This window comes from Myotis nattereri (assembly GCF_964212035.1).
Source record: "Myotis nattereri genome assembly, chromosome: 15".
Lineage (NCBI taxonomy): Eukaryota > Metazoa > Chordata > Mammalia > Chiroptera > Vespertilionidae > Myotis > Myotis nattereri.
The window spans coordinates 47051067-47067504 of record NC_138090.1 but is presented as its reverse complement, the minus strand read 5'-3'; the positions used below and the strand labels follow the sequence as shown (position 1 = coordinate 47067504).

At 55.2% G+C, this 16438-nt stretch overlaps 1 protein-coding gene across 4 annotated transcripts in view; it reads right to left on the bottom strand.

The window, feature by feature from the left end:
* The window catches only part of HIF3A (hypoxia inducible factor 3 subunit alpha), a 36124-nt gene extending 19940 nt beyond the window's left edge, over positions 1-16184 (bottom strand). For 3 of the 4 annotated variants that reach the window (XM_081108184.1, XM_081108186.1, XM_081108187.1), the window contains exons 1-7: positions 10567-10957; positions 9336-9481; positions 6466-6550; positions 6086-6198; positions 4712-4920; positions 3087-3193; positions 2766-2913 (exon numbers count right to left, since the gene is read on the bottom strand). In XM_081108184.1, coding sequence (XP_080964310.1) covers positions 2766-2913; positions 3087-3193; positions 4712-4920; positions 6086-6198; positions 6466-6550; positions 9336-9481; positions 10567-10840 — 1082 coding nt within the window. In that variant the 5' untranslated portion in view covers positions 10841-10957. Of the gene's footprint in view, positions 1-2765; positions 2914-3086; positions 3194-4711; positions 4921-6085; positions 6199-6465; positions 6551-9335; positions 9482-10566; positions 10958-16129 lie in introns of those variants that run through there. The other variant, XM_081108185.1, reaches the window with a different exon arrangement.
* Positions 16185-16438: the final 254 nt, after the last annotated feature.

The window sequence follows — 16438 nt, the reverse complement described above, 5'->3', positions numbered from 1 at the left end:
GAAATCTCCAGGCCTGCTCTTTGCTTAGAGTGCAAAAAATGGATAGCTCAGGGCCTGGCCATAAAAAGGCGAATCTTCGTAATGAATAAAAGGAGTTTCCAGGAGAGATGGAGGCAGGTCCCTTCTCTTTCAATGTAAGTTATTCAAAGATTCTGATTTGAAAAGGTGTTGAATCGAGAACATTTAAAAGACGATCGGTTTGTTTTTGTGTGCAATATAAAGACATGTACGAATACTCCTGTTACCAACTTCTATTTTCTAATAGCATCTCTCCTTGATCAAAAAGACCTGGGAAAGCCCTGGCTGGTTTCTCTCAGTGGATAGAGCATCAGACTATGGACTGAAGGGTCCCAGATTCAATTCTGGTCAAGGGCACTTGCCCCGGTTGCAGGCTCTATCCCCAGTAGGGGACCTGTAGGAGGCAGCCGATCAATCATCCTCTCTCATCACTGATGTTTCTATCTCTCTCCCCCTCTCCCTTCCTCTCTGAAATCAATAAAATATATTAAAAAAGAAAAAAGAAAAGCTGTCATTGTTTTTGTCTTAAGTGATTAACTAGAGGCCCAGTGCACAAAATTCGTACACGGGTACGGTCCATAGCTGGGGCCTCCCTTCCCCTGGCTGCCTGCTGCCGCAGGCCAGGGTGGGGCCGGCTGGAGGGAGGAGGGAGGGGCCATGGGCGGTTGGCTGGCTGGCTTTGCCCCCTGGTCGAAGTCCCAGGTGAGGGGACAATTTGCATATTAGGCTTTTATTATATAGGATGTGCTGTCTTCGTTACCATGTGGTTATGGTAGAAAACTTCTAAGATGCACAGCGGGGGAGGGGTAAGGTTTACTGTTACACTTCCATAGAATGGCTAAAATTAAAACCAAACAAGCTCTGACCAGGGTGGCTCAGTTGGCTGAGCACTGTCCTGTGCACTAAAAGTTTGCCAGTTCAATTCCCAGTCAGGGCATATGCTCAGGTTTCAGGTTAGGTCCCTGGTCAGGGTGCATATGGGAGGCAACCAATTGATGTTTCTCTCTCCCTCCCCCTTCCTCTTTCTCTCAAATCAATAAAAACATATTTTCATATTTTATTTTATTTTTTAAAAAATATATTTTAGCCGAAACCGGTTTGGCTCAGTGGATAGAGCATAGGCCTGCGGACTGAAAGGTCCCAGGTTCGATTCCCGTCAAGGGCATGTACCTGGGTTGAGGGCACATCCCCAGTAGGAGATGTGCAGGAGGCAGCTGACTGATGTTTCTCTCTCATCGATGTTTCTAACTCTCTATCTCTCTCCCTTCCTCTATGTAAAAAAATCAATAAAATATATTTAAAATATATATATATATTTTATTGATTTTTTTACAGAGAAGAAGGGAGAGGGATAGAGTTAGAAACATCGTTGAGAGAGATCGATCAGCTGCCTCCTGCACGCCCCCCACTGGGGATGTGCCCGCAACCAAGGTACATGCCCTTGACTGGAATCAAACCTGGGACCCCTCAGTCCGCAGGCCGACGCTCTATCCACTGAGCCAAACCGGTTCGACATATTTTCATATTTTAAAAGAAAATTAATTAAACCAAACAAGACAAAAAGAGCCAATACAAAACGCTGTCGAGGATACAACTGGAACCTTCCTACACTGCTGATGGGATGGATGCAAAAGGGTAACCCGCTTTGGGAAAACAGTCGGGTGGTTTCTTACAAAGTTAAATATACACTGACCACATGACCCATTCATTCCACTCCTAGGTGTTTACCGAAGGGAACTGAAAACATATGGCTTCACAAAGTCCTGTGTGAGAATGTTTACAGTAGCTTTTTTCATAGTCACCCAAAATAGGAAACAGCCCAAGCATCCTCCAACTGGTGAATGGATAAACAGACTGGGGTCCATTCAGGTTCAAACCACAGATGACTAGTCAGCATTAAAAAGGAACGAGTCATATACACCGCAACATAAATATTAAATGCATTATGCTGCCTGGTGGGTGTGGCTCAGTGGTTGAGCATCGACCTATGAACCAGGAGGTCACAGTTTGATTTGCAGTTCTGGTCAGGGCACATGCCCGGGTTTCAGGCTCGATCCCCACCGGGGGCATGCAGGAGGCAGGCGATTGATGACGTTTCTCTCTTGTTCTCCCCCCACCCCCATTCCTCTCTGAAATCAATAAAAATATATTTTAAAAATACATTATGCTAAGTCAAAGATGTTTCCCTCTCGTCAATGATTAGACTGAAAAGATTACATATTGTAGAATTCCATGCACATGACATTCTGAGAAAGGCAAAATTCTAGGGTCAGAGAACATCAGTGGTTGCCAGGGATTAGGGGTGGGGTGGGGTTCACTGTGAGAGAATTTTTTGGGGGCAATGATTGTGGTAATGGTTACACAATTCCATGCATTTGTCAAAACTCATAGACCCATATACCCCAAAGAATGAGTGTTCTACGTGTAAAAGACACCTCAATTTTTTAAAAAAAGCAGAACAAGTCCCCATGAATCTACTAGATTTCTTATTTAAACTTGAATATAGTCCTTTTAACTTAAAAGAATGGCATATGTACTTATGACACTCATACGCACACAGACCTCTGTGTGTGTTCAGTCGCACATGTTCCATATACTAGTACATGTATGTGTATACACGCTCACACGTGTGTGCACAATATACAGCCACACTTGTGCGTGCACACACACACACACACACACACACACACACACATACACATACACCTGTTCACACGCACACACAGACCAGACCCAGGTGCACTTACCTGATCAGGAAGTGGACGCAGACGATACTCTCAGACTGGGGGCCCCGGCCCCCTGACACCACGGTGGCCTGGGTCTGGGTCCACAGGTAGCCACCACTCCGTGCCAGGAAGCGATACCGCCCGGTTACTGCCTGTCCCTTGCTCAGCACTGGGGAGGGGGACGGGAGGACTCAGGGCCACGGCACGGGCAACTGGGGAGAGAAGGCTCTGGGGGCAGGGGGTTCGGTATGAGGAGCCAGGGAGGACCGGGTTCCTTGGGGAGCGGGGAGCTAGCTGGTATCGGCAGGCTCAGGCCCAGGGAGACAGAACCCGAACACATACAGGTGTGGATGCTCCGGCCGACGGCATCAGAGTCCAGCGCGTGGATGTACTCGTAAGCGGAACAGCCAATCAGGTCATCGGGGCTGTAGCCAGCGACGTCAGCAATCCTGGGGCGGGGACAGTGGGGCCTGGTCAGTTCAACCGGCTGAGGGAAGGGGCAGGGGACCCAGGGACCAAGCCAGCAAGACAGACAGAGGCAGGCTTTGTCACGGAGAGAAAGGGAGAGAGGAAGGAAGAGAGAAAGAGAAGCGGGGCAGGCTGCCCCTCCTCATTCCTGAACCTGGGAGTGTGTGAGCTCTCACGCCAAAAGGGACTTCGCAGGTGCGGTGCAGGTGAGGGTCTGGAGCTGCGGGGGTTACCAGGGATGATCTGGGTGGACCCGATGTAGGCACGGGGGCTCTTCTAAGAGGGATGCAGGCGACCAGAGTGAGCGCAGACGTGATGGTGGAGGAAGAGGTTGGCGTGATGTGCTTTGAGGACGGAATGCAGGGCGGGAAAAGGCGAGGAGGCCGATGCCTCCCTGGAGCTCCAGTAGGAACACGGCCCTTGATTTTAGCCCCAAGAGACTCATGTGAGACTTCTCGCCTCCAGAGCTCGAGAGAAGGCATTTGTGTTGTTTGAAGACAGGGCATTTGTGGTAATGTTACAGCAGCCACAGGAAACTAGTATTGGGGCGGGGTGGGGGTGGGAATGGGACAAGCAGAGCAAAGAAAAGGGAAAAAAAGAACGTGAAAGAAATAGGAAGGAAGAAAGTCACAAAAAGAAAGATGAGAAAGAATGAATAGAAAGCCCTAACCGGTTTGGCTCAGTGGATAGAGCATCGGCCTGCGGTCTCAAGGGTCCCGGGTTCGATTCCGGTCAAGGGCATGTACCTTGGTTGCGGGCACATCCCCAGTGAGGAGTGTGCAGGAGGCAGCTGATCGATGTTTCTCTCTCATCGATGTTTCTGACTCTCTATCCCTCTCCCTTCCTCTCCATAAAAAAAAAAATAAAATATATATATTTTTTAAAAAAGAATGAATGGAAATAAAAAGTAATAAGGATGTTCATGACTTTAAAAACATAGACCCTCCTATAGTGCTTTGTACCAGGCAACTGGCTGAGTGCTCAGAACAGCTGCGCACAGTAGGTCCTGTTAGCATTCCGTAGGGCAGATGACAAAAGTCTGGCACGGAGAGGTGAAACCATTTGGCCAGGGACACACAGCCAGGATTTAAACCCAAGCAGTCTGAACCCCGAGTCACCATTTCTGAGTACAACGCCAGGGTGAGGAAAAGAGGGAAGATGCAAAAAAATGAAGGGAGGAAGGAAGGAAATGCAGAGCAGAAGGAAGAGAGAAAAAGAGAGAAAGAGAGAGATAGAATGAGAATGAATAAGGACAATTTGTTGAGTGCTTACTGCCTGTTGGGCACGGTCCTAGCCTTTTCACACAAATTGACCCCTTTTAGGAGAGCAACGGACAGGGAGGGAGAAAGAGAGAAAGAGAGAGAGAGAGAGAGAGAGAGAGAGAGAGAGAGAGAGAGAGAGAGAATCAAAGATGAAAAGACCCACAGAAAACAGAAAACTCAGCGACTTGGGCAGACAGGAAGAGGAGGAGCTGGGCAGCGGGAGGGGCTCCTGCCCACCTCTCATCGCAGTAGGTGAACTTCATGTCCAGGCTGTGGTGGCTGAGGAAGGCCCCCAGGCCCAGCGGGGGCTCCAGGCTGTCCGGGTGGGGGATGGCCTCACAGATGAGCACCAGGCATTGCAGGGGGGGCTCGAGGTTGGGGCTCCCGGCTGAGGAAGTCTGTGCGGGGGGCTTGTAGACCCTCAGGTGTCCAGAGCAGTGTAGCACCTGGAGGCGGAGGGGTGAGGCGTGATGCGCAGGGGCCCGGGGAAGCCATGGGGCTGGGAGGCAGGTCTCTGCGGGCCCCACGGGGAGCAGAGAAGGAATCCCTGAGGACTGCGGAGAGTTCTGGGGACCCCAGCCCCAACTCCACAGGGACCCCACCTCAGGGGGTTCTGAGGAGCTCCAGATTTTAGGACGCAGGGAGGTCTGAGGGCCCAGATATCAACCCCAGGGAGACTCTAGGCTAGTGGTTTCCAACGTGGGGCACACACCCCACAGGGGGGGCAATTTGATTTTTAGGGGGGCAATTTGAGAATGAGCTATTAACAGTGAATTTTTTGCATTTCTTATGGTTCTAGGGGCCTCATGTACAGTATATAAATATGATTGTGACATATTTATGCATTTCAGTTCTCTATTATAAGTTTTGAAACTTTATTTGCTATTTTTTCACATAATTTCACAATACTATTATTTTTTTTAACAGTTTCTTGTCCTAGCCGGTTTGGCTCAGTGGATAGAGTGTCAGCCTGCGGACTGAGGGGTCCCGGGTTCGATTCCGGTCAAAGGCACATGCCTGGGTTGCTGGCTTGAGTCCCAGTAAGGGATGTGCAGGAGGCAGCCAATCCATGATTCCCTCTCATCATTGATGTTTCTATCTCTCCCTCTCCCTTCCTCTCTGAAATCAATAAAAACAAACAAGAAACAAGAAACAAAGAAGCCACAAGTTCTTAGTGAGTTCTTCCTCAGTCCTTCCACTGTCCTTTCCTTCCTTAATTTTTCTCTTTCATGGATGCCGTGTTCTTTGGAAGCTTGTTTAGACCAAATTAATGGCCTTTTAGGCTTCCTCCACGTGACTAGGAGCTCACTTTTTGAATAATGAGAATTATATGTCATCAGGATTTTAGACGGTTAGGTGGGGCATGGCCAAGAAAAGGTTGGGAACCACTGCTCTAGGCCCATCAGTCGGGGACACCCCAGGCCCACAGAGATTCGGGCTAAGAAGAGATACAGGGGCCCCCAGCACCCCAACTCCACAGACACCCAACCTCCTAGATGCCCAAGAGACCCAGCAGCCCCACTCTGAGAGAGCCCACAGCATCCTCGGCCGAGGGCACCCCTGGGCTCCAACCCCCCCCCAGCAGGCCCTCCTCCAGCCGGCCCTGCCCACCTTCCAGGTGGCCGCCTTGAGGTTGAGGGTGCGCCCGCGGCTGGTGAGGGTGCTCTTCATGCGCAAGGAGAAGCAGCGCTCGGTGGGGGCCTCCGGCTTCCTTCTGGACAGGCCTGGGGAGGGCCGTGGGGGGCAGGGGAGAGGCAGGTCCGGGGGCAGCTCTGGACAGGGCCCAGCTCCCTCCAGCATCCTGGGTGCTAGTCTCCCAGCCTCATCCCCACACTCAGACCTGGACCCCGCGAGGTGGGGTCTGCAGGAGCACAGCCACAGCCTCTTCCCCCCTTTTTCAAACCGATATTCCAGAGGAGGAGGGGCTATGCTGAGGGCAGGCAAAGCCTCAGCCTCTGTAGTTTGGGGACAGAGGCCTCCAGGGGACTCACTGTGCTGGGGGGTCAGGGCATCCTGAAGCTCCTCTTGGTCACAGGGATGGATGAAGTCAAAGATACTGTGTCCAATGAGCTCAAGCTGTGAGGGCAGGAAGCAGGGGCGTCTTGTGGGGAAACATTTCCCCAAGGCCCCTGGCCCATCTCCTCCTTCCCAGCTCGTCACCCAGCCGAAATCAGGAGCCTGGGTTATGTCATCAGTCCCCCTATTCCTTCCTTCCCCCTCCCCCCTTCCCTCCTTCCCTCCCTCCTTTCCTTCCTTCCTTCCTTCCTTCCTTCCTTCCTTCCTTCCTTCCTCCCTCCCTCCCTCCCTCCCTCCCTTCTCCCTTCCTTCCTCCCTCCCTCCCTCCCTTCTCCCTCCCTTCTCCCTTCCTTCCTTCCTTCCTCCGTCCCTCCCTCCCTCCTTCCCTTCTCCCTTCCTTCCTTCCTTCCTTCCTTCCTTCCTTCCTTCCTTCCTTCCTTCCTCCCTCCTTCCCTCCCTCCCTCCCTCCCTTCCTTCTCCCTTCCTTCCTTCCTTCCTTCCTTCCTTCCTTCCTTCCTTCCTTCCTTCCTCCCTCCCTCCCTCCCTCCCTCCCTCCCTTCTCCCTCCCTCCCTCCCTTCTCCCTTCCTTCCTTCCTTCCTTCCTTCCTTCCTTCCTTCCTTCCTTCCTTCCTTCCTTCCCTCCCTCCCTCCCTCCCTCCCTCCCTCCCCTCCCTTCCCTCCCTCCCTCCCTCCCTCCCTCCCTCCCTCCCTCCCTCCCTCCCTCCGGCATACTCTTTTCAGGTCTAGATGGTATGGGCACAACAGTGACCACAAAAACAAAGTCCCCGCCTCTCAGAGCTCCCTGGCTCGTGAGGGAAGATGGCCCAGTAAACAAAACAAAACACGTATTTATAAAATAATATAATAAGAAATATGAAGAAAACTAAAGCAGGGTACGGTGATGAAATGAAGGGAGGCTATTTTAGAGACAGGAAGTCAGGGACAGTTTCTTTGAACAAAGCCAGCGAGGTGGTCTTGCGACTCCCGGAGCAGAGTGTTCTGGGAAGCAGAACAGCAAGTGCAAAGGCCCTGGGGTGAGGCCCCATTCAAATCCCACCTGTTTGGCAGGCCAACGACCCAACTCCTTTTCCCAGTTCAGGCAATGAGCCTGGTGCTGGGGGTGGGGAAGGGGGCGGACACAGATGAAAAGGGACCACATTGCTCACCGCCCGCCCAGCGGTCATGGTGAACAGGGGTGGGTGAGACCTCCCTTCCCTGACAGCACCTCTCTCTCTTTTTTTAAATCACTTACTTTTATTTATTTATTTAATATATTTTATTGATTTTACAGAGAGGGAGAGGGATAGTTAGAAACATGGATCAGCTGCCTCTTGCATGCCCCCTGCTGGGGATCGAGACTGCAGCCAAGGTACATGCCCTTGACCAGAGTCGAACCAGGGACCCTTCAGTCCACAAGCTGATGCTCTATCCACGGAGCCAAACCGGTTAGGGCTGACAGCACCTCTTGTTGCTGGATTTGAATCCTGACTCTGCCACTTTCTAGCTTTGGGACCTTGGGACTTTCATCTCTCTGAGCCCAAGAGGTCAAGCTGAAGGACAAATTGGTACCCAGAGTGGGGTAACCAGGCAGGGGAAAGGAGCAGACGCCAGCGTGGAGCCCTTTCCTGTGAACTAGGAGAAATAATGGTAACGCTCTCATGAGGCCGGCTCTAGGGATTTGCTAAAATTCCTTCTACTCCCTAAGTGTCTCTTGTCTGTCTGCCCATCCTCAGGCCCCTACTCCGACTCCTCTTCTCCCACCCGAGGCCCTCCATCCACTTCCTTGAAGCTCTCCCAGCCTCTAGTTTCCCTGGCTCCGATTCTATCTCTGTGCCGCACTTAGAGGAATCTTTCTAAAATAGAAATCTGGCCCTGGCCTGTTTGGCTCAGTGGATAGAGCATCAGCCTGAGGACTGAAGGGTCCCAGGTTCAATTCCGATTAAGGGCACGTGCCCGGGTTGCGGGGATCCCCAGTAGGGGGCGTGCAGGAGGCAGCCGATCAATGATTCGCTCTCATTATTGGTGTTTCTATCTCTCTCTCCTTCTCTCTTCTGCTCTAAACTCAATAAAGAGATATTTTTAAAAATAAAATAGAAATCTGATTCTCCCTCTCTAACACAACCTCTCTTTTGCTTATAATCCTCCCATGGCTCACCAGTGGCCTGGAACCAAACCCTCTCCCTTGGCCCTAATTCTCTGCTCCTACTGGCCCCTCTCTCTCTGCACCTAACCAGGAGAAATGTCTTTATTTCCCAAAATGCTCTGTGTTTTTTAAAAATATATCTTTATTGATTTCAGAGAGGAAGGGAGAGGGAGAGATTGAAACATCAATGATGACAGAGGATCATGGATCAGCAGCCTCCTGCATGCCCCCCACTGGGCATCGAGCCTGCAATCCAGGCATGTGCCCTGACCGGAATCGAACCCAGGACCCTTCAGTCCGAAGGCCGACACTCTACCCACTGAGCAACACCAGCCAGGACCAAAATGCTCTCTTTTACCTCACCTCTAAGTCATTGGATATTCTGTTCCCTCAGTTATCTACTAGTATATTTCTAGTCTTTGCTGGCCCCATCCACTCTCCAGACCTTTTGACTGGCTTAAGTCCTTCAGGTTTCAGCTCAGATGTTTTCTCCTGGAAACCCTAGCTTCCCCCAGGTCGGGTCAGGTCCGCACCCTCCCTGGGGCTGCACAGACCCTTCGGCTGCCCCTTCCCAGCCCTGAGCATTCTGAGTCTCCGTCTGTACTGTGAACCCCACAAAGGCAGGGCTAAGGCGGCCCTGGTCACCTCTGTATCCCAGCACCACCTGCACGGACCAGGCACAAGGCAGGCAGCTCTTCTCACCTGACTGAGGCCCAGGTGTTTGCTGACGTTCTCCGACAGGTAAGCCATGTCTCCCTCGGCCGTGAGCACCATGAGGAAACCCTCCAGGGCCTTCAGGTAGCAGGCGTCCAGTGGCTCCAACCCTGTTCCCACCTGGCTCCACTCCCCTGGCGTCCAGGCCAGCGTGGGTGGGGCAACTCCAGTCAGCCGTGGGCCCCACTGGTCAGCTCCCCTCTGCCTCCCCTCCCTCAGAGGAAATTATAGGTCACCCCACCCCCCAGGCAAGGGGGACACACCCCAGTGGCTTGGAATCCCAAGGAAGAGGACAGGGCCACCAAAGATCTGAATTCTCAGGGAGCAGGGCCTCTCAGGAGGACAGATTCTAAGGCGGTGGGGTCTCCCCAGGGACTAGAACTCTTGGGGGGACAGAATTCTAGGGGATGATATTCCAAGGGGTCAAAATGCTAAGGGGCCAGGGCTTAGGGGGAGTCAGAATTTTAAGGGGGCCCGGATTCTTGGGGCAGGGCCTTCCCGATGGGCAGAATTCTAAAGAAGCAGGGAGGCCCAGGCGACAGCATTCTAAGGGGGCAGAGCCTCCCAGAGAAGCAAAGCTCTTCTGGGCACAGAAATGTGATGGGCAGAGCCTGGGGGGATGACTCCGCTTTCCACATAACACAATCTTGTCAAGGGCCCTGGGATTCCAAGGGGTGTGTGCTTGTGGGTGTGTGTGTGTGTGTGTGCCCCCTGCAGAGGGAATTCTAATGGGACAAGAACTAGAACTAGGGAGCTGGGAGGGGAAGGGGGACTGTCTTAAATAATTAAAAACTGGGCGAGAAGCCTCCCGGGGTATTTATTATAAGGGGCCCAGGCCTAGCAGAGAAGGTCCCCCAGAGGATCAAATCCTAAGGGCTGAGGAGCTTAGGGAATTAGCCCGCCTCCTATTCCGCAGATTTCTAAGGAGGCAAAGCCGCCCCAGGGTGCGATCCAAGGGGCGGGGCCTCACTGGTCATTGACATCTCAGGGAGGGAGCGCGGGGGGGGGGGGGGGGGGGAGGGCTGGGGGTCCGCAGGGAAGACGTCGGGGGGCGGGGCCTCCGCAGGTGGCGATTCCCAGGGGCGGGGCCTCACTGGTCATTGACATCTCAGGGAGGAGCGCGGGGGGGAGGGGGGGGAGGGGGAGGGCTGGGGGTCCGCAGGGAAGACGTCGGGGGGCGGGGCCTCCGCAGGTGGCGCTTCCCAGGGGCGGGGCTCACCTGCGGCGCAGAGGCGGTGCATGCGCAGGTAGCTGACGGTCAGGCGCATGATGGAGGCCTTGTCCAGGTGGGCGCTGACCCCGCGCGCGAAGGGCAGCGTGTGCGCCAGCTGGTACAGCACCTCGGTCTCCTGGCTGCGCCGGCTGCGAGCCGCATCCCGCGACTTCTCCTTGCGCAGCTCCGTGCTTGACCTGCGGGCGCGGGCAGCGATCACGGGCGGCCCCTCGGGAAGGGGGAGCTTGGGCCCGGGCCAGCACGTGGGGCGCTGCCACATGGGGCGCGGGCTCGCTGTACCAGCTCCCGAAGCACCCAGGGGCCGAAAGGGCTATGCGTCGGGGCTGCTCCTAGCCTCGGGTTTTATCTGCCCTCCAGCGCCCCGCAGGCCCGTTTGGTCCCCTCCCTGACTTATCTGCTGTTTATTCCCTGGCTTGGGACGTCTGGGGGGACAGGGAGGCCTCCTGCTGGGAGGGGGTGGCCGCGCTGGCCCGGAGCCAGGGAAGGGAAGGCGCAGGAAGAAGCTGCCTGCAGCTAGCCAGACCCCTGCCCTCCGGCCTCCCAGGATCGCCTGTCCTGACCTTCCCCCATCCCAGCCGAGCTGAGTCCTCAGAATCGTGGAGCTCAGATCTCAAAGTCCAAGGACCCACCAGCAGGGGCCCCGCAGGGCGGGCGACGCGAGGCAGACCAAACGCTCACCCCTGCCCTTCCACCCGCTCAAATGCCTGAATTCTGAGAGTCGAGTGGGGGGTAGAAGGATGAGTATGTTTCTGTCAGAAATATATGTCACTTATTCCGCTTCCATTATGTCAGTCCACATGCCACGTGTGTTACTTATATTCACCCATCTAGAGCTCAGACAACCCTAGAAGGAAAGTCACATCCCCATCCAACAGATGGGGAAACCGAGGGACAGAGGGGTGCCGCATCTGCCCACAAGGAGTGAAGCCAGGGTATTAACACTTCTCTTTTCTCTGTCTCTCTGGCTCTGGGTTGATCTCCAGGTTTCAGTGCTTCTCTCTTAAAAGTCAAACTCCAGGTCTATCTGAATCCAAGCTCTATAGTTTTAAAAAAATATATTTTTATTGATTTCAGAGAGGAAGGAAGGGGGAGAGAGATAGAAACATCAATGATGAGAGATAATCATTGATCGGCGGCCTCCTGCACGCCTCCTAGTGGGGATCGAACCTGCAACCTGGGCGTGTGCCTTGGGAATTGAATCATGACCTCCTGGTTCATAGGTCGATGCTCCACCTCTGAGCCACACCGGCCAGGCCAAACTCTATACCATAGTTGTTCTGGTTTTTTTTTAGGTTGTAGAGTACATTACATACAGCATCTATAATCGTATCTGTATTTATAATAGTGATAAAACCATTAATAATAAGCAGCTATACCTTGCTAAGCGTTTCTGTGTCTGGCACCACACTAAGTACCTGTCTGTACATATTCCATCCTAGGAGAGCTCAAGGCAGGAGGCAGCTTAAGCCTCCGCCTCTCAATGGGGAAACGGAGGCTCTGAAAGGTGAACTCCTTTGCTCAGGAAGTCACACAGCCAGAAACTGGCAGAGCTGGGATTCGAACTCAGGCAGGGAGGTTCCAAAGCCTTCATGCTTCTAATCCCAGCCGTATGACCCACCCCAGGGAAGCAGGCCTCTAAGAGGGGAGGCTGTCCCTTCCTAGAGACCAGAGGCCACTTCTGGGGGTGGCATCAACCTCACTCCCCAGCAGACCTGCAGCCCCACCCACAGACACCCAGCGAGGGGGGAGGAGACTGTGCTGGGGGACTGCAGAGGGCAAAGACTTCTCTGGGGGGGGGGGGGAGAGGGTTGAGGGAGCCAGCGATCACCCCCATTCCTTCCCTCCCAGCTGGTGGGGGGAGCAGGGGCCTCCACTCCTGCTCTGCCCAGAGGACATTCCGTCCTGTCCCGTGCTGGTTCTGTTCCAGCCCTGTTTGTCATCCTGCCCTGAGGGTAGGGGTGGGAGGGCCTCACTGGGCGGAGGGAGCAGGGAGTGGGAACGGGGGTGAGGCCAGCCCCCACCGCCCGGGCAGCTGAGCTCTGTAATCTTCTCTGTGGCCGACTTCTCCCTCCACCGAAGGAACCAGCTGGTGCTCCCAGCTTGTGCTCTGACAGGAAGTGTGGGCCCCTCGGGCGTCTTCACAAACGTCTGTGTCCCCCGCCTTTCCCACTGCAGAGCGGGGGCTAGTGCCTCTGGCTCAGGGTTCCAGCCTTGACAACATGACTAATGAGCTGTGTGGCTTTGGGTAAGTGGCAGAGCCTCCCCGAGCATAATAACAACACCTACCTCACGGCGTTCTTTTAGTTATTTATTTTAAAATGTTTTTTATTGATTTAAGAGCGAGAGGAAGGGAGGGAGGTAGGAAGGAAGAGAGAGAGAGAGAGAGAGAGAGAGAGAGAGAGAGACATGGATGCTCCCTCCTGCATGCCCCTGTTTGGGGATCAACCCAGGCATGTGCCCTGAGTGGGAATCAAACCAGCAATCTTTTGGTGCATGGGATGATGCGCAACCAACTGAGCCACATTGGCCCGGGCCTCCCATGGTTCTTTTACACATTAAATGAGTTAATATATAGCAAGGGCTTAAAAGAGGGCCTGGCAACTGGAGAGTGCTCTGTAACGGTTATATATAATTTTTATTACCCTCCTCCCCTTTGCCCACATCAGAGATGGAAGGCTTAGGAGCGAGCCTCTTGGGCACTGGAGGGACTGGGCGCTTTGGTGCGAATTCCGAGGCGAGGCGTATGCACAATTACCTACAGGACTTTTACACAAGCACCTTTGGAAAAGACTAAATAATAGCGATAGTAATAGTACTGATAGTGTTGGGGTATTGAACACTCATTACGTCCTTTCAACAGGCAGAGTGGCCTCCCTGTCACGGTGGCATCACAGGCCCAGGGGACCCAGCTGCAGGCCCAGGGGACCCAGCTGCCGATCCCCCATCCCCGGTCCTCCAGATGGCCAGCCACCCAGATGGCCAGCCACGCTCGAGGCGTCTCGGTTAGTCAGACCCTGTAGCTACTAGTATTTTCCCTGAAAAGAAAGCAGGGAGGTGATGGAACTCGCCCGAGGCCACACAGCTTTTAGCGGCAGCGCCAAGTTAAAAGCCAGGTCTGTCTGTTTCCACCCAGAGCTCTGTCTGAGCTGAACACGGTTTATTGCATACCAATGGGGTGTCCTGGTCCCAAGATCGGTTCCCTCACTGCTCTTCAGCTTGATGAGGGGCGGGGGAGGGGAGGCATGGCTGCTGTTTTTCCAGGATATGAAACTGAGGCTCAGAGAGACAGTCGCTGGCACAAGGCCACACAGCCAGGAAGCGGGTGAACTGGGATTTGAACCCCGGCTTTAGGGGCCTGTGCTCTTAAATGCCTTGGCAGGGGTGCCCACCCAAGGGATCCCCTGCCCCGCCTCTCCTTTGCCCAGGGGCCTGAGTCCCCCCCCCCCCCCCCCCCCACGTCCCATCCCTGCTGCCTCCAGATTTCCCCAGCTGGACAGTCTCCCCAGCTGGCCCGGTGCCCAGCCCTACTCCAGCCCCCCTGGCACCCTGCCCAGCTTGGGACGTGCAGCTGGAACCCTGCCACCCTTCCTCTGTTCCAGCAGAGAACAGGGGGCAGGGCCAGGGCCTGGAGGCCCCAGGGTGAGGCCCGAAAACAGGGACTGAAGCCCAGTTCTCCGCCCCTCCTCCCCCGACCGGGAGAGGGAGAAGCAGACTTCTTCCCTGTCCTGGAGAACTGGCCACCTGGGAACACAGGCCCAGAGAAAGTGGGGAGACCCTGCCCCTATTCAGGGCTGTTCCTGGGCCTCTCCTCTGACACGGAGCTGAGTACTGGGGGTCTTGCAAAAAAGTGTAGAGGATCTGGGAGGTTTAGGCACTGCCCAGAGGTGGCCTGAGAAGGTAGTCAGGGTATGGATTTGAGAAGGGATTTGGGGTGTGGGCCAAGAGTCTCCCGGCTCCCCGACTTGCTCCTTCCCAGGGACACGGTAATCCAGTGGGGTGCCCATACCAGAAGAGAGGGCTTTTGGGCAGTGTGCCCATCAGAACTTCCCAAGAACATCCCTGACCAAGGTAGGCTGGCAGTAAGCCCAAGCTGGCAGAAAGGAAGGGGGTGAGAGGCTATGGGGGCCCCACTCACCATCACCCAGGCCCCCTTTGGCCCAAGTGCCATCCTAGGGGTGCGGAGGGGACAGAGTGTGGCCGGGACCTGGGTGCGAGTTATGAGTGGGGTGGGGTTGCGGCGCTGGGATGACAACCCAGGAGAGAATTGGCCTTCAGTGGGGAGGGGAGAGCACTCCTGTTCAGCCAAGAGGGGGCCTCACCCAGCCAAGAGGGGGCACTGGGAGGGGTAGGGCCAGGCTGGCCCATTAGGGATGGGATGGAGTTCCCTAATGGGCCCAGAGCCAGAGACTGGAATAGATTTGGGGGGGAGGGGGGCAGGGGAGGAGGGAGATTGCTTAAGGGGGAGGGTGAAAAACATGGGGGTGTGTGGATGGATCCAATCAGACCTGGGAATCCAGGGAGGAGGGAAGGGGGTGAGGCTTCCCGGATGCCTCAGATTGGACAGGGGAAACCAAGGGCCTCGGGCACTTTCTGGGGTCCCCATGCAGACATAGCCAGGTCAGGCCCTTGGCAGAGGACCCAGAACACAGCCCCCCCCCCCCCCCAGCATATCTGCACCTGCTGGGAGCTGAGCACAGAAACCTCCCTCTGCCCAGGATGATCCGCGGAGCAATGCAGGAGGCTGCTCCTTAATCAGGCTCAGTGCCCTCCTTTGGGTCCCCCCCCCCCAAAAAAAAAACCGTGGTGCGTCCCTTCCCATGGTCACAGGAACGGGGCGGGGTGGAGGAGGGACATGAAGGTCTTTGGCAAGTGGGTCAGGCCGTTCCCCTGTTATCAAAGGGGGTGACCCCACCTTTCAAAAGACTACAGAAAGGCCCCTGGGGAGGGTCCCAGGTAGCGTTTGAAAGGTGACCCCTTCTGAGTATTTCTAGGATCTCAAGTTTGGGAGACTGTGCCAGGAAGGGTCCAATTAAAGGGGATCTGTCTTCCCCTGATGAGTCCCCATTCCAAGGGATTCCCTATGTCTGGGAAGGCTCAAGTTGGGTGTACCCCATACCCCTTAGGATCTCAAGGGTCTGGTGGCTAAGGACAACCTCAATGTTGGGGGTTCCAAGGCCAGAAAGGTCAATATGTGGAGCGAGAATGCCTTCACGAGAAGCCCAGGAACCTCTCAAACAAAACACCCCCCTTTCCATGGGGACCCCGAGTTTCATCCCCAACCAGGAGGGGTCACGAATTCGCAGCAGCAAGAAATCGGGGATCACGACTCTCAAGTCGCTCCTGGCAAGAGAGGCGGGGCAGCCAGGGACTTGGGGGAACCCCCGCACCGCTGCAGCCCCCTAGGGTGGAGGGTGCGGCAGAGACGTGCCTCCCACCGCTCTTTCCGGGGGGCGCCCTTGACTTGCACCCAAGCATCCCCCACCCGGGTCAGGGGTCCCTAGAAGGAGAGCCCCCCATTTTCAGCATTCCGGCCCCTGAATCCCAGTACCTTGCGCGCTGCAGCCCCAGCGCCATGGCTCGCGCGTCGCAGCTCGGCGCCCTCGGCGGCCCCCCGCCCCCTCCCCTGCCCGGCGAGCCCCCTCCCCAGCTCCTCCCCCGCCGCGGTATTGGCTGCTCTGAGCCCGGCCCGCGGCTTTGATTGGTCCAACCGTCTGTCACTTCCGAGAAAGAGGCGGGACCAGAGACGAAGTCTTGGAAGGCCCGGCGAGAGGGGAACACACCCCCGCCCCCAGCCACGCCCCTGGCCGCCGGCTTTCTCAGCGGAGTCGCCAGCCCGGTCGGTGGCCGCGCCTCCTGG